The sequence below is a fragment of the Pipra filicauda genome, unplaced genomic scaffold (assembly GCF_003945595.2).
Source record: "Pipra filicauda isolate LSUMZ 115617 unplaced genomic scaffold, ASM394559v2 scaffold9_size5747161_pilon, whole genome shotgun sequence".
In the NCBI taxonomy this organism is placed as follows: domain Eukaryota; kingdom Metazoa; phylum Chordata; class Aves; order Passeriformes; family Pipridae; genus Pipra; species Pipra filicauda.
The window spans coordinates 3,469,635-3,490,448 of record NW_024105198.1 but is presented as its reverse complement, the minus strand read 5'-3'; the positions used below and the strand labels follow the sequence as shown (position 1 = coordinate 3,490,448).

At 47.5% G+C, this 20,814-nt stretch overlaps 1 protein-coding gene across 5 annotated transcripts in view; it reads right to left on the bottom strand.

Annotated features, from left to right (window-relative positions):
* The window catches only part of LOC113988963 (rho GTPase-activating protein 20-like), a 34,142-nt gene extending 14,573 nt beyond the window's left edge, over window positions 1-19,569 (bottom strand). For 3 of the 5 annotated variants that reach the window (XM_039378148.1, XM_039378147.1, XM_039378149.1), the window contains exons 1-4: window positions 19,431-19,569; window positions 4,554-4,636; window positions 1,695-1,865; window positions 1,019-1,168 (exon numbers count right to left, since the gene is read on the bottom strand). In XM_039378148.1, coding sequence (XP_039234082.1) covers window positions 1,019-1,168; window positions 1,695-1,865; window positions 4,554-4,633 — 401 coding nt within the window. In that variant the 5' untranslated portion in view covers window positions 4,634-4,636; window positions 19,431-19,569. Of the gene's footprint in view, window positions 1-1,018; window positions 1,169-1,694; window positions 1,866-4,553; window positions 4,637-6,861; window positions 6,886-19,430 lie in introns of those variants that run through there. The other 2 variants (XM_027723089.2, XM_039378151.1) reach the window with 2 other exon arrangements.
* Between the last annotated feature and the right edge of the window lie 1,245 nt (window positions 19,570-20,814).

The following is a 20,814-nucleotide window of genomic DNA, read 5'->3' as shown; positions in this document are numbered from 1 at the left end:
CATTTCTTTTTCCACCAAGGCAGCTGCCCCACAGATGGAAAAGCATTGGGCCAGATCAGTGCTTCCCAGCTGTGCCCACAGAACCCCTGAGGACAGTGACCCTTGGAGATTGCTGACCTCTCTGCTCTGTAAAAGGAAGGATGAAGAAGAAATCCCTTAGCCAGCAGTAACCTGAGTTCCCTGTGATATACCAGACTTAGATTCCATTTAGCCAGACTGGACTGTGTCAAGGTAATAAAAAGGTCACCTGCTTTTTGGTGAGCCTTATTAGCTCAGGTTTAACATTGGGACTGTCTTTGAGATGGCATTTGGATACAAATAGGCTACTCTCTAGACTGCTCCATGCTCCCCTGCATTTCTATTTTTGGGGTTAGCAAGGGCTGGGCAAGCTCTGAATGGTGCTGCTTGTGCAGACCCATCTTGAGGAACCTTTGTATTTTATACTCCAATATGGTGGCCTTGGAACACCCTGGCAAAAGCCTGCAGGAGAAAGGTTTGCCCAGGAGCTGCCTAAGCCACACTAAGGATGGATAAAGGATTCAATCCTGGCACGAGGTCACCTGACATTTTTCACTGACATAACTAACCTATCCTTCATAATGAAAAATTCTCAAGCTAGGACTAATCTCCTACAGAGATGGTGGATGGCAGTTGCTCAAACAACATGCTTATAAGTTATCTGGTAGCTCAAGCTGTTTTGCTAAGAGCAGATTTGGTCGTGATGTTACAGGATGCTGTGCAGCTGCATCCTGTATCAACACTATATCAACACTTGCAAGGATTGGTCCTCTAAAAGGCTCTCAGGGATGAACCTGCAGATATCCTTCTAAGATGACTGTCTCCCAACATCTAAATTTTTACCACACTGCCTAATGTGAGTGGAAGTCCTTTATTCAATGGGGAAAAGTGCAGGGGTAGAGTTCAGGGCCCTATAGCCTCAGTCATTGTTTCACTTGACACATGGGAGACCTGGGCAGCTACTGGGATGCAGAGGGAGGTCTGTTGTCTGATAAGATACCTGAAGGTGACAACATAGTTGGTGGTAGGCCAGCCAATGACAAATGAATTCTCAGGACTCATTTTTTTCTCTGTCACTTCGCTGAGGCAGGTGCCAGTCCACACTTCACTCAGATGCACTTGCTTTTTCAGCTTCAGGCTGGAGGAGGATCTGCAATGGAAATTAGGAATTCCTTGGACCAGATCCTAACACCTAGACCTCCAGAGTCTGGTCATGCCCCTTCCAGTCACATAGATGTAGTGACAGATCTTAATTTAAATGTGGCAGAAGGAGTCAGACTGGGAGTCAGTTTTGTCCTTCTGCCTCTTGCCCTCATGGTATATCTTCAAGCAACCTCCTAAGGGAAAGGCTGAAACTGATTAGACAACCTTTTCCTTCAGGAATATGGAGTGAAACATTAATACCAAGAAGAATTTCTGAAGGTGGGTGGGATGCCACATTTTAGATCCACATTTGCGAAGAAGCATTGTTTTGAAGACTGCTGATTGCTCCACAAATAGATCAGAACCTCATAGAATCATTGAATCTCCTGAGTTGAAAGTGACCCACAAGGCTCACTGAGTCCAACTCCTGGTCCTGCACCGGACAGCTCCAAGAATCCCACCATGTGATGGGAGCTGAGCCTAGTTTCAACAGCACATACTGGGGAGAAGGAGTGAGTGTGAATTCCTCTTACTTGGACTTGGCAATGACCACCACATCGCTGAACAAGATCAGATGTCTTTCCTGGGTCTGCAGGCCCACAGTTAGCTGTACTCGCTCATCCAGGATGAAGGTGGAGCCTGGGCTGCTGAACACCCTACTTGGCAGTCCATTGTCCAAATGGGAAGAGAAAAGGGTAGTTTCCCTAAAGGAGCAAGAAAAAATTACAAGACTTTGTCAGAAGCTTTTCTCGGAAGGATTTGTTATTCAACACAGATGTCTGTTTTGGAGGAGCCCATCAGCCCCATGCCTCTCCCAGCACTATCCCTATTGCTCTCTTGTATGACATGCATTTGCCTGCCCCTGCCCAATTAATTCACCAGCCTCAGACAGATGGAAAACTGCCTAAATGCCCGCAGCAAATCTAGAGAGGTTAAGCTGCCGAAATAGTTCTTTTTGAGTAATTTCTCACTCAGGTAAAAGACTTATTTCCTGCACACGTGTGTGAGCTTTGACTTGAAAAGAGAAAGCCCATGGCTTGTGGCACAGCTCAGACAGGCATGGGGGGAACTGTCCTTTCTGCACGTTTTCCATCCAGACTGAACTGCTTGTCAGTGCAAGGGCTGCAGCACAAAGACAAGGAACTGCATGTACTCATCCAATTCCAAACATCTGATTCTGGCTTGCCTGGCTGCCATCCAGTATCTTGTTTCCACTGAGATTCACATAGGTGCTGATCATTTCCAAAAAAACCTGAGGGTTTTTGCATGTTGACTGCAGTCAACAAGCCATCATGGGAATTAAAACAGACCCTCTCCCTGTGCTCTTCCCATCAAGAAGAGCTCTGCCCAGCATGATCTTGCACCTCAGCACCCCCAAAGAGCACTGCTCAGCACTGCTCTGGGCTCAGGTCAGTGGTGCTGGCAGCACAACAGCTCCCACAGCCATTTCTGGGTCTCAGCAGGTGGGATGTGCCACATGAACAAGGAATAGTTCTTTGCTGATTCTTACTCGGACAGTGTGTTCATATGCCTGACCCTGACTTAATCAGTGAACCTCTGAGACACAGCCTTAGATTTATGTAGAGAGAAAAAAACCACAAATCCTCCTGTCTCCACATTTAGACAAAAATGTGTATCTTGCCTGAGAAAGGATGATGTGGAAGAGATACTTGTCTTCCCTCCACCCCTTAGCAATACTGCTCTAGTCTAAGGGCAGTCTCTATACAAACAAATGAAAAAACACATGAGCTGTAAGGGTAGTATTTTTGACATTGCTGGTCTTAACTCAGTTTCCACTGGCCTCACAACTGAGCTCATTTCATTTCACAAGAGTGAGGTTAAAGTAAGCCAGGAGCTGCTTTTCTAAAATCATCCCCCAGTCACAGGAACACCTGCACCCTGGCAAACAGAAATTCTCTCTTTCCTCCTCACCACTCCACAGCCACCAACAAGTGAATCCTTGGTCTATGTATGTGTGGAGCTACAAGTGAGAAGCTAAATCACCTTTAAGTGTGATACAAAAGCTCTCCAAGTCCATCAGCTGAGCAGTGAGAGCCACAGCATCTCACAATCCCAGCAGTGGATTTCCTAAACCCGGAGGAGTTATACAGCTTTGTAAACACAACAAGATAGCAAAAAAAAATCTCACTGATACTCTGGTGGCCTAAGCAAAGATGGCATTGGACCAACTCCCTCCACAGCAATTCATCATGAGAAACATTTAAAGCTTCCCTCCCTCACAAGGATATTCTCCAGCCAAATAAAGGCAAGAATTTGTTTCTCTTCTTTACTTTTTTTTCCTAGTGCAATTTAGATGGGGAAGGGGAATGAAAAAGAAGCCACATAACTTAGTCAAAAAACAACCAAAAGAAAATCAGTCCTGCCCTTTATAATAAATGGTCCTACAAAACTGACCCCACAGAAGCAGTGTATACTGTGCATCAATCACTGATGGTGTGATACAGAAGGGATATTCCTCAGGAGGGCTGCTTCAGATCAAAATGTCAATCAGTTCAGCTTTATTATCTCTTTCTTACAAGGAAAATAAAATCAAACTAAACAAATCCCTCAGGAAATGTTATTTATGATTCCTATCAGAGCAAGGCAGAAAGGACTGCGGTATCCCCTTATCTGTCATGGTGCTGCAGGAGGAGGACAGGATGATGTCAAGGAGTCCCACTGTTGGACTGAAGTGCTCATGTCAGGGCTAGCACTTAGTTTTTCCGAAGATGTGCACGTCTGGCATGTGGGTCCCTGTCTGCTGACACTCCTGGTGCTTAACACCTGCAGGAGCAAAGTGTGGGCAGAGACTTGATAAGCTGCAGACAAGGGAGGGAGCTTTGCACAACCTGTGCTGGTAGTAAGGGAAAGCTGCTGTACTCTGACAGGGACATGGCTGTCCTGGAGCATGGCTGAATCCCACACAGGACTGGCAGGGCGTGGGCAGGTCTCCCAGCCCTCCCTCCATCTCCAGAGGCATCTCCAGTCCCCTCACCCGCCCAGATGTACCTGTATCTGAGCCAGGGCCAAATTTCAGGGCCAGCTCTCCCGCTGGCAGTCCAGCAGATGGAGCAGGGGCTGCAGAGGGCTTTGGCAGTGAGTAACCTGGGGGTGGCCGGGCAGGGAAATAGTGGAGGGAACACTAGGATGCTCCTCAGGGATAATGCCACCGCAGCCCCGGTATGTGAGGTGGCAAATGCTGCCCCAGCCCATGTCCTGTGTGCCACCATGTCTGTCTAGTGCCTCGTCCCTCTCCACTTGCCCCTGCCTGCCCCTGCTGCAGGACCAAACTGCCTTCAACATTGTTAAATGAATTTGAATTCATATGAATTTGATTTCAGTTTGCATAGGCAGAAAGACGGAAACAGGAATTAGAAAGGTATTTACTCAACCTGGAATGGGACTTTGACTTGCTGAGAGCTTTAGAAATGGCAGATGGGGTAGATCGTCTTCTTTGGACTACGGGCTTCATCTTCTGCAAGACAAAAAGACATTCCAGTCAGCCTGGCTACCTTGGAAGCATACCTGCTCATTGAACTCTGCGAGTTCTGTTTTCATCTAGCTAATGCCCACGAAACCTCATCACTAAAAGCCATGATCTGTGCTGTCAGACACCTCCCTCCCTTTCCTGATTATAAAAACACTTGTCAACTCTCACATTTACATTTTCACAGCCAAATCTCAAAGTAATGACAAGAATAAGCAGATAAAAACCCCAAAGTATGAAGTCAGGAAAAAGTTCCAAGCACTTATGCCAAGGAATAGTTTAAGGAGAGGTATAGGAACTCAATTTAAAACTGGACTAGACAAAGTTATGAACAGCATATAATACCGTAGGGAGTCGTACTTTATGGGCTGGAGGAATAGTAGATTTTTCTCTGTCTTCATTTTTCATGACTTACAGATTCAGCAAACAGGCTGTTATTAGGTCCCTCTCCAGGCAGCTTAACCTCAAGACACTCGTGTTTTTTTCAACAGCCACAGCCACCAAGTCTTGTATAACACAGAACTGGGGTGACTGTAACAGTGAGACCTGAGAGTTTGACATGATAACCATCCAAGTCAACATATACAGAGGTCACAGGTCTCCTTTTATTTGTTAAATTAATTTTGCCTGGATAAAGACAAGAGATTTTAGCCTGAGAGAAAAATCCTAATGTCTGTGGCTCTTGATTAGTAAGCACGGGAAAATCTGTCCCATGGCTTATTTCTAATTTCAGCATTTGCTTGTGTTAGAGCTTTAAGTGCCAGGGAGTTTAAAGAATGCTGAGAATTACTGATCTTATGATTTCTGAATGTATCAAAATAAGTAAAATCCTAAGAATAAAAGAAACCAGAATTTCTGCTTGAGGAGGGAGAGTTTCTATGTAGAAAGAGTGTTCCTTTTATTAACTGTTACTTTCTGTTATTTTTCAAGGTCTGTGCTGAACACAGAAATACTCTGTGCAAGCTCACTGGTCCCAGCTCTGAGGACACGATGCTATCATGGCTCAGCACCTTATGACCACATTAACATTCTCATGATGTCAGAGGAAGGTATCCTCACATCACTGAGGGAAAGGCCAAGAACAAAGTGATTTAAGTGAATTTACATGACTGGTGTTCACCACATTGTACTGGATTTTCAGAGCAGCCTGGAAGGTTGGCTGGGACTGGTTTGAAGCACGTGCTCCTGATCACCCTCCTTGGAGCTACAGTGGCTCAGCATGGCTGCAAGTCTGTCTCCAGAGAGTTGAGTGATAAAGCCCAGAAGTTATGAAGTGGGCATTACTGACCACTTAAAAGTTGGTGGAAGTGATTTAACATAGGTCAGAAAAGAAATCCATGGCAGAGGCTAGCATGGAGTCCAGCAGCCAGGAAAGGGTCACCTTCCTCATCTTCCACTTAGTTTACAAGACCCCTTTTGCAGAAGGTGGCAATCCTACCAGCAAGAGCTTTCTACAACACAGACTCCTGACTCCATGCCTGATCAAATCCAACAGAGCTCTCCAAAGCAGAGATGACCTTGTGAAAAAGAGTGTATGATTTTGTAACTTAAAGTTGGAGTGGCCCTGCAAGTGTGATTTAATAAAGCAATTTTCTAATGCATGAATATTCAGCTTTGCAACATCAGTAGTGCTCCCTGAGTAGGTTCCCTGGATACGTGTACATATGTAGACAGAGACGGATAGCAATCTCTCCCTCATACCCTGATATGACATTGCCAAGCAAAAATCTGTCTTCAGAAGTTTCACAGGGAGAACTGAATAAAAATAACATCAGCACAAAAAAGCTTGTTTTAAAAAGAGAGTCTCTACTAAAACAGAACATCTGGCTTCCAGAAGTGCCCTAATAGAATAAAATGTTCCTACAAACAACATGCAGCAAAGCACCAGTCATGCACTATCTTAGGGTGGGAAGCAAGGGTGGGTGTGGTTGCCTGGGAGTGAACCCCAGCAGCTGCTGCCAGCTGCAGAGAGCACTGCTGGAGAGAGCAGGTGATGCACCTCCATGTCAGGGGCATTGCAGCAACTGCTTGACTGGCATTGTAATAAACCCTTGCTGGTGGTAGTATCTTCTGGGCCAAAGAATCCCCCGGCACATAATACCTTACTGTAGGTAAGGCAATCACTTTGGCCACCCCAAAACTACTCTCTTCTGTGGCACAAAGTGGTACCAATGACATACATGATGGAAGTATAGTGCAAGAAGATATTTTACCCAGAATGAATTTCAGGGAGTTGGTACTGGTGGATTTCTTCTCCTGACCACTGAGAAGGGTTTCAAACTGCACCTGACTGGCGGCAGTAATGCCTTCCGAGCCTTGTCTTTGCCTATGCACTGCACCTTTCCTGAGGGGTCTGAGGGCGTGTTCCACAGCACCACTTCCAGCAGGCACTGGGCTATCCCTGGAAATCTCATGAAGGCAGAATTAGGGGTTTCCAGTAAAATACTGTGACTACAGGACAAAAGTTACTCCCCCTACTTTCTCTCTCCAAATAAAATGCTGACATCATTAGTTGTCCAGAGTTCCAGCTGCCTGACCACAAACAGACTCTAGGAAAACCAAAAAATGACATTCCAAGCCCTCAGCTAAAGTCTCTTTGGCCTTCGCCTGTCATGGTCTCAGCAGGACATCACTGAGATGGTGGAATCCCGTTACTATGGGTAAGGCAATCATTTTGGCCACTCTAAAACTACCATCTTACTGGAGGAACAGGACAACTAATTGGCATAATATCACAGTTAATCTATTTAATTTGCATATTTAATACAGAAATAATAAGTTGTTCTGCCTTTGGTTTCAGTAGTCATACAAAGTAAAACAGTTGCTCGTGTGCTCCCTCTCTGCTTGGGAGAATCTAGCTGTGTACCCCATTTTAAACCATTTGAATATGTCTGGGCCAGCCCATGTACGTGATATTTCCTTAAGAGACTGCTGGACAAGGACAGAGTCTTCTAACACCTTGAGTGTCCTTCCAGTGCCATGTAAATGGGCTCTGAATCCTGCATGTTTCTAAGCTCCACAGTTTTATGGTTTTCTTGCAAAAAACCACTCCCATCTCACTACACAGAAGCAGCACCACAAGGCCTCTGACACTGGAGCCCCCTCATTCTGCTGCCCAAGGGTTGGGCTTGAGCAGAGCTACCTGGGCTCTGAGGGGGGTGGCTGGTGACTCTCAGCCAGGCTCGCCTGGCTGCCAGAAGCATCGGGTAGCCCTTGCCCATAAGCATTGTTTCTGGATGAAGGAGGGACCTCATTGTGCTCCTCTGTGCTGGAGCCAGGAAGTGCTTTCGTTGGAGGTCAGCTCACACTCACCAGGCATGGAACCAGAGAACTGCCGAAGGACATGGCGTGATCTCTGTGCTGTTTTGGTGCCATGGAAACAGATGCTCATTTACCCAATATACTCTGGAAGTGCTTGAACACTTGCAACACTCTGGACCGTGTTTATGCATTACTCATCTCTGAGCTGCCGATTTTAGCTGTGTATTTCTTGGCATTGGGGAGGTTGTGAGTCTAATGCCCCTCATTCCAAATCCATGTATGGTCTGTGCTATCGGCTCAGCTGGCTAGCAGCAGTGGGGTTTTTTTCCCTCCACTGATCTCTGCACTTGAATGTTATTCTTCAGATAGTTAAGGTGGGATGGAGCTGAAAAATAATGACACCTGCTTAGCATGGGATGGATTTTCCTTCTGCCAATAGCTGGTCAAAGTTTGCAGTGCCTGTGCCACTGGAATGCTGCTGTTTGGTTTACTTCCCATTCAGAAATGAAAACAAAATTGGTTAATAGTGCTGTTTTTCTGCAGAACATAAATTATTTGTTTCAGAAACGTTGATACACTGTTTCTTTAAAACCACCCTGTGCTGTCTTCAACCCCAGCATGTCACAGTGGGGTTGCAGCATCCAGCTCATACTTGCAGGAGAAATTCGCTGCTCTTAGTTGCCAGGTTCTGTTACTCTTTTATATGGAACAGTTGGCCGTCAGTGTCACTCTTCCCTTGTAGGACAACCAGTCCACTTTCTGGCTGCAGAGATGGTGAAATAGTATCATCTACTCTTTAAAAAAAATCACCCCAATTTTTATAACCATGGACTCTGAGTCCATTCAATGCTGACATTCTTATCTGCTAGGGAGGCTTATGTTGCTAAAGACACAGTCAGAGAGAGTAAAACATGGGCCACAATGTCTTTGATTACTTGGAGCATCACAGACTGTTCTGAGCCAGTAACATCAACATTATTCTTATTCTTGGATGGATCTTGTGAAACACTCTCTTCCTACAAATATTCTCATCATGGTATCAGTGTGTGGTATCAGAGCAGATAGCTGATCACTGCTATTAATCAACTGGACATAGTTTTCGGTGGTCTACTGCAACAGGGCAAAAGGTACTGTATAAATGTGGCACATAGTTATTTAGCTCTCAGGCAACATTCAAAAAAATACTTAAGAACTCAGTTAAGAGTACAGAAACAATCAAATGATTGCTTGAGCTTGGATGTACCCATGTGAAAACAACTGCTGCAGTTCAACCCCCTAATGAGTTTACATTTGCAGAGGCATTCCTACAGAAGTCTCTTAATGAGATAATGTGGGATGCTGCTGCCTCCTGCTCTATTCATGTGAGTACTGGATGCTCCTACAATGTGCCTGTGTCAGACTCTGCCATTGCATTTCTAGTTAGAGAACCCAGCTGGAGAGAGAGAAAGAAACAGAAGGGGAAATTGTCCACTATATAAAAGGGAATCAGGCATTAGGTTACATGAACTGAAAACAACTGTGCTTGTCATTTTATGTGGATGTACATGTAAAAAGAGTTTAGTGAAAAGTGCCCTTGCATGGCTGCTGTCTCCTTCTCCTCTGTTGCCAGACTTCAGGAAACTGTTCAGTTTAAATGTGACCCCTCAAGCTGGAGTAATTTTAGCTGGGGCTCCAGTAGCTACTGTCTTGCAGCCATTCCTCCTTGCCCGAAAGTGGGAATCCATCGCAGGGCACCCACGGGGAGGCAGATCACCTGCCCCGCATCCCACCAGGGTGCTGTGCCAGTCTGCCAGCCTGGTCTTGGCTGATACTGGCCTGAAGAGCTATGCTCCTTCCTACATTATGGACCAGCTCCTTGGAAGAGATGCGTTTTCCTCTCAGCCTTGGTTTCCTGCCCAGCTCACCACCCAGAATAAGAGAAAAACCCCTCCACTTCTCCTCCAAATGTCCCTTAAAAGGTAAGAGTTTGGAGTTCTAGGACTAAGAAAAAGCCTGGGCTGTGATTTGTTTCCTGCACTGATTTCCCTCTCTTTGCCCAGTTCTCAGTCTGGGAAAGAAGACTGGATCATCTCATTTACAAGGAAAGGCTGAGGGAGCTGGGCCTGTTCAGCCTCGAGAGAAGACAAGTGAGAAGGGACCTCATCACTCTTTGTCAGTATCTGAAGGGAGGTGTCAGAGGATGGACCAGGCTCTGCTCCACAGTGTCCAGCAATGGGACAAGAGGCAATGGGCAGAAACTGGAACACAGGAAGGTCCATCTGAACATGAGGAAGAACTTTACTATGCAGGTTCTGTGCGCACTGGAACAGATTGCCCAGAGAGGGTGTGGAGTCTTCCTCACTGGAGATATTCCAGAACTGGCTGGACACAATCCTGTGCAATGTGCTCTGGGATGACCCTGATTCAGTAGAGAGGATGACCAGATGACCCACTGAGGTCCCTTCCTGACTTGCCCACTCTGTGATTCTGTGCTTCTGTGAAGATGTTCTATGTAGCAGAGATATCCTGCTGCAGTGGTGATCAGGACTAGGCATTCCTAACCTGCTTCCTTCCAGATCACTGCCAGGTGGGCAGGCCAGCATGACCCCACAGGGAGAAGGCTCCAGCATGGAGCAGGCTCTCCAAAAAATATGCTCTGTATGAACCATGGTTTGATGTGAACTTAGAGCTAAGACACTTGGGTGTAAATATTTATCTGAGCCATGTCGCATAGCTTCATCTTCCTGCCAATTTTCACTAACTGCTTCCCTCTCCCTTATTACTAAAACACAGCTCCAACCTAACTAAAAAACATTTCTTAAAATATGCAAAGCCCGGTGGCAGTAAATAAGTTTGCAAGGACACACTTCGAAACATTTCCTTTTCCTTCCAAGAAATGGAGCCCTGCTGGTTTATTTTAAAGTGTCGCATATAAGCAGGACTGGAAGAAACAATTCTCATCTGCCAAAGGCCATGTGCATTTTCCACTTGGAGGTGGAAAGCAAAGTGGCTGGGGGTTGGCTTGATTCACACTAATCTGTTCCATAACACTTTTTCTCCCTGCTCCTGTGGATTACTTATGCCTTCCGTGGGGTCTGGAGCAATGCCAACAGTGGTTGGCAACAAGGCAGGATGCCCTGCAAAGCATGGAGGGGACGGCCACCGCATGGAGCACCAGTCCTCCTGACAGAAACAGGTCTTTCTGGACTGCTGATGTGATGGGGATGTTCTCCAATGGCACTGGACTAGAACTCAAATAAGGACACTTGGAACTTGTTATGGCTTCAGACTATGTTTCTGGCTACTGAACACAGCCTTGCCCTGCCCTCCACCAGCAATGCCCATGCCTGGAGACCAGCACGAGGGTTTGGTCCCATGACATGGCTCTGCCTGGGGTTCCAAAGCAGAGCAAAACTCTCAACTGTCACTCAGAGAGAAAGACAGGCACCTGAAAAGGGGCCCAAAAGGTTTAAGCAGGAAGACAAGGCCAGAGCTCTCATCCATCAGCTGTGATTCTGCAAAAAACTGAGTGCCCACCTGCAGCTCTATGCTCCCTCACTGTAGCCCCAGAACTAGACAGAGAGGTGAAAACTGATGAATATAAGAATAAAAAAAATTCTGCTATGTCCAAGCCTCATCCCTGATACGGTGTTGGTGGACAGAATCAGTGAAAATTATGGGCAGCTGGTGCTGAGAACATCCACAGGTGGCCTTTTCTCTGCAAATCTTAATGTTCAGCAGGAGGGGGGTGTTTATGTGTTCTGGGACAACAACAAAAAAAAAAAAGCACTGCAAGAAAAATGCTTACTACTGGTGAGGATGATTCTTAGCCATCATCTGCAGCAGAATCAGGTTCTGAACATCTGAAGGGTACACTCGGACAATGTATTTTTTGTATCAATACAATTTGAAAAACTTTGAGCATTACAAATGCAAGTTCCTTCTCTGTCACCAGCACAGCAAATCACTTATTGATGGAAACTGAAGAGATCAATAACTATTAGTGTTGATTCAGAAATACTTCTGTACTTCATGCATTTGGCCTGTTGAGACACGAACAGCTGCTGAAGGAAGTGCTTCCTTCCCCTTTCTAGTTACTGGCAAGGGAGGTCGAAAGCAGTGGGAAAAGTAAAACCTTGTTTTGTAAAATTTCTTCACTTTTTCTTGGAGGTCCAGATGGTTTTGTTGCAATTCTGATGACCAGGGTCAAGTAAATTTGAAATATCTGTTAACAATGGATTAGACCAAACAGCTGTCACATGTAGGGATTTTGCTGCAGTACCTCCTCCCACGGTAAAAAACCACCACAACAGATTCTCCCTGTGTTTTGGTATAATTTTACAGCAGAACTCTTTTCTCATTCCTTTCCTTCCTTTGAACCAATGCTGAAAGCCACCCTAGGAATGTCTCCCAAGGAATTCTTGCCTTTAAAGAAAACCTCTACACAGTTCTACACACATATATGGTCTCTGGCCTCAAGCTGCAGCATGCTCCAATGATAAGCATGGCATCAATGAATATGAGATGACTACAGATAATATTTGTATAGGAAATCAGTGGGGGCACACTTTTATAACGCCTTTAAACCATTTAATTTAGGCTAGTACTTTGGGGCAGAAGTTTCTGTTGTGAAGTTGTATATATAACATTGGAAGGGAACTTGCTGGGTTTCACAGTATCAAAATTCACAGCTGAGGCCAAAGTAAATTAAGAACCATGCTCTTTCTTTAAAAATGCAAATAAAGAGTTCACTGAATTGCACTTTGGCAAAATGAAAAACTTCTAGAGCAGCCAGACCTGAGGAACAGAAAAATGTAACACATTCCTTAATGTCTTTAAAATAACCCCTTTCCCCTCCCAGTCTTGGTTCTAAACCCCTCCTCCTGCCATATTAAAAATTAAAAATTCATAGACAGCTGCAGAATTACTTCAGCCTTTCTATGTGGGGCCTCTGAGCATAAGTAGGGTGGTCCAGCCCCTGCTGGGGCCCAGACCAACTCCCAGTGCCTGAAATGCAGAATACCCATGCTCAGTGTGTGACACAGGGAAATATAAACTGCACAAGGAAGAGAAAGTGCAAACCACAAACAGTTTATGAGGCAAAAATCACAGAATCACAGAAAATGCCAAGTTGGAAGAGACCCACAAGGATCACTGCATCCAACTCCCAGCCCTGCACAGGACAAACCCCAACAATCCCACCATGTGCCTGAGAGTATCATCCAAAAGCTCCTTGAGCTCTGGCAGCCTTGGTGCTGTGCCCATTGCCCTGAGGAGCCTGGTCAGTGCCCAACCAGCCTCTGGGGGAAGAACCTCTTTTTAATATCCAACCTAACCCTCCCATGAAACAACTTAAGGCCATTCCCTGGGTGCTGTCCCTGGTCCCCCCAGAGCAGAGCTCAGTCCCTGCCCCTCCTCTGCCCCTGCCCAGGAAGCTGGAACTGCAGTGAGGTCTCCCCTCAGTCTCCTCTTCTCCAGCTGAACACACCAAGTGCCCTCAGTGTCCTCACACAGCTTCCCCCCAAGGCCCTTCTCCATCTCCTTTGCCTCCTTTGGACACTCTCTAATGGCTCAATCTCTTCCTTCCATTGTGTCCCCCCAAACTGCCCCAATGTTGAGGTGAGGCCACCCCAGGGCAGAGCAGAGCGGGACAATCCCCCTCCCTGATGCCCCCAGGACAGGGATGTCCCTCCTGGCTGCCAGGGCACTGCTGACTCAGGAACAACTGGCCACCCACCAGGACCCCCAGGGTCCTTTCCTGGCACTGCTTTCCAGTCTCTCATTCCCAGTCTGTCCGTACATCCGGGGTTGCCCCATCCCAGGGGTAGAATCTGGCCCTTGTTGAACTTCCCATGGTTGGTGATTCCCAGCCCTCTGATCTGTCCAGGTCTCTCTGCAGGGCCTCCCTGCCCTCAAGGGAGTCAACAGCTCCTCCCAGCTTTGTGTCATCTGCAAACTTCCTCAGTATCCCCTCCAGGTCCCCTGAGCAGACTGCACAGCTGCACTTGACACCAGCATGAGTCCTCGCCTCTCCTGGACACACAATCAAGGCAAGTTCCAAGGTGCCAGTGGTCCACAACGCTCCTGGGAGACTGACCAGACTCACCCCACTTAGACCTGCCTTGGCTTTTACTCAGGGATAGAAGGAGGCTTGTTTCCAAGCCAGCTTCCCCCAGCCCTAAGGCAAACACGTGCATGAATTGTGCTCCCCAAGGAGGTTCCTGCGTTCCCCAATGTGACTGATGCTGTCACGGGCAGAGGGTGACCCTGGCCCCTCCACTAGGCCACTGCCAGCAGCCTCCTGTGCCTGTGAGCTTAAGTACGGAGTGAACAATGCTTCACGTTGAGCCATGATATTTCTCATCTATTTACAACGATTAAATAATTTTATTTGAAGCTTGGCCATGGAAAGGACTTTGAAAAGAGGCAGCTCTATGCATCTGGATTTCATTAGAGCTGAACATTAATCCCTTTATGCCTTATAAGCATCCTATTCGCATTATACAGGCTCAGAGTTGCTAAATGGTACTCTCAGAGCTGGCTGGCTGAAAAATGGGTTAATCAACAGCGTCTCTGTTAGCACACACACTATGAAAGGCATTTTCCTCTTTCTGCTGCCTGCTCAACTGCCTGTCAGCGTCAGCATGGGCACACTCATAGTATCATTCACTGTCAAACTCCTCCTCAAAACCCAGGATAGGTTTGTGCTATATTGCAGGATTTAATTCCACAGAATTCTGCAGTTGATTGAAATGAAAAATAGAGATCCCAGCTTCAAATTAGGATCCAAACATAATGAATTTCAGAGGAACTGCAAGTCTGAAGTTACATGAGCTGGGCAAATAAAAGTAGATTTTGGCTTAGACAATTGCACTTTTTTGCCAGTTTTTGGAGTTGCAGGAACATTAAGGGTTAAGCATTGACAGTGGCCAAGGGAGAGACATCACTCAGCAGCTGAGCAAAGGTCAAGAAAGGGAAGGCAGGAGGGAGCAGCATTATGTGAGCTGAGCCCATGTGAAACAGAATGTGAAAAGGAGGGGTCTGAAAACACAGCCTGAAGAGCTGCCAGCGGGCTGAGAAAGGGAAGGAGAGAAGTTGATTATGGAGGATGAGGAGCTCAGAGATCAAATAACCTGGAGGCCAGGGGAGAGTTTGCCAAGTGAGATTAACAAAGAAATGTGCACATTCTTATACGAAAAAGCTCTTGCTATGAACTAATGCAAGTCAAGCTGTGTGGCCTTAAAGAACATGCCCCAGTTCTTTGATGGAGTGAGAGCTGGAAAAAGACCAACAGTGGAATCACACTATTCATGTAAAGTTTTACACAAGGCTGTTATAATTGTTCCACAGGAGCAACTGCTGCAAGGCACTGCAGAAACTCAGAGTCAAGGAAAAGAAACAACAAAGGTAGAGAATCTTGCTCCCCTGAAGTCAGCAATAAAATATCAGTGGTCTGCAAAGGACAGAGGTGGTGAGAGTGGGTATGTCATCCCCTGGGAACTGGACAAAGGCTAAAGCAGTGCAATGACCCCTCATACCCCATGCAAGGGCACAGGCTGGGCTTGTGGGGATTGGATCTGTGTGGCACAGAGATACAGAGGTTCACCTGCCCCCAGAAGCACCTGTGGCCATAGGGGTTTTTAGAGATGTCGTTCTCTGTGCCTCCATTTCTGGTGCACAGGCGATGGAAAACTCCAAGAAACATTCCATTTAAAGACACTTATTCTGATTTCTATATTATTCCCTGACTTAATTTCTCCCAGTATTTCTTCTCCATTTTTGTCTTAACTCTACAGGAACTAGTGTGAAAACTGTATCAGCTGAAACTTGGCCAAATATAGGACATACTGTGGGGTACAGATGACCCCAATGGCTTCCTAATCTGCCCCTTATTTATCACTTTGGCTTAACACGTTTATTCATAAGCTAATACCTACAGTCATGAGTATTTTTGTGGGTCTTTGGTAAATACTTTACAATTTGATAGAATCTTTCCAATTTTGAAGTATTCAGAGCAGAAGGCAATTGTACGGCAAGATTTACAGAAGAGTTTCATAGATGGATTTTATATTCGCCATTACTTAGCTGTTAGCCCCTACCAGTTTTACTAATTTTCAGGTAGAAAATTTTCCTGAGGTTGAATAGTAGCTCTTCATGTACAATCCCTACACAAGGACACATGCACATACACATCTGCATACATACACATACATGCACAAAGGTCTTTCCCGATAAATGTGGCAGACATCTTCTAACCAAGCCAAAACAAGCCTGTCAATAAGAATGATGAAAAATAAGTTTTAACTCACAAAAACATCCTGTTTTGCTTCAGTTTCTCTCTCGCTGTCCACAAACTGGACTCCACCCTACCTGTTTTCGGAGGGGCTAACTATGAGTGCCTGGTTTTGGAAACTTCCATGTCCTTATCTGTCCTGCCATTTGTTCTGAGGGAACATGAGGAGGGCAGCACTGGGCAGACAAGCAAAGAGGGGCTGATCCTCGGTGCATGGGCACTGAGCACCCATCCCTGTGCCAGGCCTTCTTCCCACAGCTCTAAGATCTCTCAGGAGGAAACGCGGAGAAGTGAAAGATGAGAAGTGGGGTTTACTGCTTTATAGTTTCGTTTTAAACTGCAGTAACTGCCACGCTCCCAGCCTCTGGCTGAAATGGAGAAAATGCTGTTAAGCAGACTTGCTGTTTGCTCTATGAGGTGTCAATAATCATATCGCTGCCACCGACCAGAGAGAGAACACCTTGAAGGGGTGCCAGTCCCTCACGAGCAGCACACTGAGAGGTGGGGAGCTGACAAGGCAGATTTCCCGTCTTAGGGAAGATAGGAAATCCACATAGATGAGGTGTGCACCACACTTTAGTACCACCCTTGGGTGACCTCTGCATGCAGCTCCCAGCCAGACCCCTGGGCTGTCCCCTGAGCTGTCCCCTGAGCAGTGCTGCCAAACGGGTGACATGCTGCCAGTGCTCTGGAGGCTGCTGGGGGTGTCCATGTGAGACAGATGCCGCGTGACATCGGTGTGACCACACATGGGTGACGCAGGACACAGGTGAGCAACAGCCCAAGTGGCCAAGTGCTACTGTGGGTGTTCTCAGAGATGCATGTATTCAGATCTGCTGGGAACTCTTGCTGTGACAGTGTCACTGGCAAGGGTGGAGGAGTGAGCAGTATGTGGATGAAGGTGAATAGAATACAGGAGTCTGTGGGTGTTTGTGAGGGTGCTGGTGTGACAGAGAGGTGGTGAACCTGTGGCAGGCAGAAAGATGGAGGATGGTGTGCTGATGTAATGCTGTCCATGAGGGACTGGGAAAGAATCCACAAGAAGCATCTCTGCATTGGAGCTGCAAATCAGAATCTTATGTATTACAAGCAGGAGAGGATCTGAGATCCCTCACGGCCGATCATGAAGAAAAAGTATCCACTACATCTTCCAGCTAATTAAGAGAAACCATATCCATAGTACATTTCTCATCATCTCCCACACCTATGAAGTAAAAACCAGTCTGACTACACAGATGATCAAGTCACATCCCTTGGTTACAACCTAAAAGAGTTCCAGCCCCTGAAGCTAGCTTCTCTGCAAGACAAGGCCACTTCCCAAGTCTGAGGCCAGCCCAGCTGAATTATAATGAACAAAGGTGGAGCACCAAGAAGCATAAATGAACCCTTCTATGAATGCCAAGCTTGCCTAGACCAGAGCCACGTCAAGCAATCCACACATAGGTTCAGCCAAAACCCCAAGTGCAGCAGTACTTAAAGACAGGTCAAAAGAAAGGAACTACGTCCAGTGCTGTTGATGCAAATACCTTCGCTGAGCACCCAGCGTCTGCAGGGGAGGCAGAGACTATCATTATGTCTCCATGGTCAGAGATGCCTATCCAAAATTAGGCTGTGCACCCATCCAAAGTGTGGTATCATGTTTGAGAGGGATTCCCTGAAGCAGCTGACTCTCAGAAAATGTAAATTTTTTTAACCAATGAAATCTAATATTTATTTTCCTCATGAAAGAAATCTATGTTAATTTTTAAAACCTCACTAGAGGGCGTTAAATAAATGGGCTGCAACTGAGCTACTGCCTGTGCAGGTAGCGAGATCTTGGAGAAAACTGCTTAGCTGCAGGCTTGGGGGACAGGTTTAAAAGGTCTGTGCATACCAAAAAGACCTCCTGACCATCTTTTCTCTGGCTCACAGACTAAATACTTTAATTCTCTTTAGCTGTGCACTGGAAAGCACCACCGCAGGGGCCCAGGAAATGTACCCAGGAACTTCCCTGCAGCTGGGCATGAGCGGTGCCAGGTCTCAGTGAGGCATTGGCAGCTGTGCTGTGATCAGGAACACTGCCATTTATACATAACCCAAGTACCAGTGGCTTAATTAACTTAAGGTCATGCTGGACAAACTGATGACCAAGTCCTCAAAGACATCAGTGGAAGGATGAGGAGGTGCATGCCTGGTCATGCTTTGTGCATCCTGGGGAATACAATCCATTTAGAGCTCCATGTTTCCGCAGAAGCAGGTGTCCATGGCCCTACTGCTCTGGCTGTGCAAGCAAGCAACTGGCTGTGATGCTGAGACAAAGAACATACTGTAAAAGATCCTCATTTTCTATCTCTGCAGGTAATGTGGAGTTGGCACATCACAGTGACACTCTGTCTGGGTACAAAGGCATGGGCAGGCAAGGGTCTGCCGAGGAAAAAGAACATTAAGGAATGTTCTAAATATAGAAGAAGATGAGAAGGTAAAGGGAAAACCAGCCACCTCTGTCTTAGGTAGGGCTCACAGGTAAAAACTGCAAGTGGCTCTAAAGAACTGTCAGCAAAAGCTGCAATGAACAATCACTCTGGATTTTTTTAACAGAACTTGCTATTTATTCCAGTGGAAAATCCCTGCAAAGAAAATTGTTCCACTCAGCTACTGTTTGTATTGGATGATTCATTTGAGAATTTCAGACTGGCATTTTGGATAACGTTTACAGTTTTCCCTCTTATTTTCCATTATTTCAGGCTAACCCTATGCTAATACGACATTCTGTCGTTTGTTCGGTTGAGTACAGAACCGTAGCTGCAGTTCCGTGCAGCCCCGGCAACCCTGCCCGGCCGCAGCCGGTGCCGCGAACTGCGCTTAGAGGCGGCTGCTCGCGGAGAGGCAACGGGACGAGGCAGCGCTGGATCCCGCGCTCGTCCTCCCGTGCCGACACGAGCGCGCGGGAACGCACACCTGACCGGTCCCTCCTGGATCAACAGCGTGATGCAGCAGCGACTCTGCGAACACTCCTCACGCTCCGGAGCTCCCGGTGACTCCCGTCCCGACCCCGCGTACACACCGGCCCCCGCCCGCCCGAGGGAACCGGGCTCCTCCGCCCGCCTCCCGCCCGTCCACTGTCCCCCGATCCGCCTCCGCGAACCTTCCCGCGCTCCTGGCGCCAACAGCTGAGCGGCTCCGCCACTGACCCTCCGCACAGCCACTCCAGGGGAGCGGCAAACCCTCCGCCGACCCCGGCTCGGCCCCGGCAGGACGGACAGTACTTGCCTGGCTCCGTGCGGAGCCCGCGGCACAGCTCCGGGCGCGGCCGCGCTGTCATGCCCGCGGCCAGGGCGCGGCGCGGCCCATGGCCGGTGGCCGGTGCCCTGTGGCTGGTGCCCGGTGCCCTGTGGCTGGTGCCCCGTGCCCAGTGGCTGCCGGTGGCAGCGGCGCCCGCACTCGGTCCCGGCGCGGCGGCAGCGAGTGGGCGCGGGGCGGGGCGGGGCCGGGCCGGGCGGGGCGGGGCCGGGCGGGCGGGGCGGGGCGGGGCGGGGCGGGGCCGGGCGGGGCCGCGGTGCCACCGCCCCGAGCGCGGCCTCGGCGGTCGGAACGGCTGAGACCCCGGAGGGACCCCTTTCAGACACCGTGGGGGGGGCTCTGGGGCCTCCCGGGAGCCTCTTCTGCTCGAGGCTGAACGGCCCCAGCTCACGATGCCAAAGAGCAAAATCCAGAGCGAGTACGGGGAGAGAGCCACCCCGAAAGTGGCGCTACAAGATCGATTTTCTGGGCAAATGCGGTGGGAGAGGCTGGAACTGGCAGGACTCGGGACAGCCGGGCCCGTCTGTTCTGGGAGGCCCCTGTTCCTGCACACCAGGGCACCTGAGCGCTCAGGTTTCATGCTCCAAGACTTTGAAGGCTCCTGTCATGGGAATTTTTGCCATCCCAGACAAAGCAGAGTGGTGTATAACTGCCCTCAAAGACTGGCCCGAGCTCCTGCTGTCCACATTACTGATGCTGCCTAAAATGGGGTCTACCCAGAGGGCTGCTAGGGGGGCTGAGGCTTCTGGGCCCAGTTATCATGGAAAAGGCAGGAAAAGCAATAGTGGCCCAAGTGCATCCCCTCCCTGCTCCCCTTCATTTGTGGGTTTTAGTTGTTGTATAGGAAGTTTCCTTTAAAAAGTATTCAATCTGCATGGCAGGGAAATTTTGTGTCCGTGGGGAAGTCTGTTTGTGTTGAAGAAGAAGCCTCTTGAGAGACGGTTCCAAGGTAAACACATACCAGAGACAGACACTTTCACAGTTCTGTCACTTTGGGAAATATCTGTGCTATAAAATCCTCTCTGGAGATGTGCTGAAATGAATATATTACATGAGAAAAATGTACTCTAATTCATGCTAAGATATTTTGATCTCTTTCACGTTATAGGTTCAGTCCTGCAAACAAGTACTTAAAGTGTTAAATAAATGGAAACATTTAAAAAACAAAAGTGTACCGCATCTCAGTCACACAGACTGTCTTGGAAGGTCAAAAGATTTTTAAAAACTATAAAGTAACATGACAAATGCTATCTTTGCCACCTAGTACTGTGGTCTGATTTTTGCTATCTCCCTGGATACAAGATTTGACAAGTTGTGATATTTCAGGAATGACATCTCCTCTGTCTCTAAACAA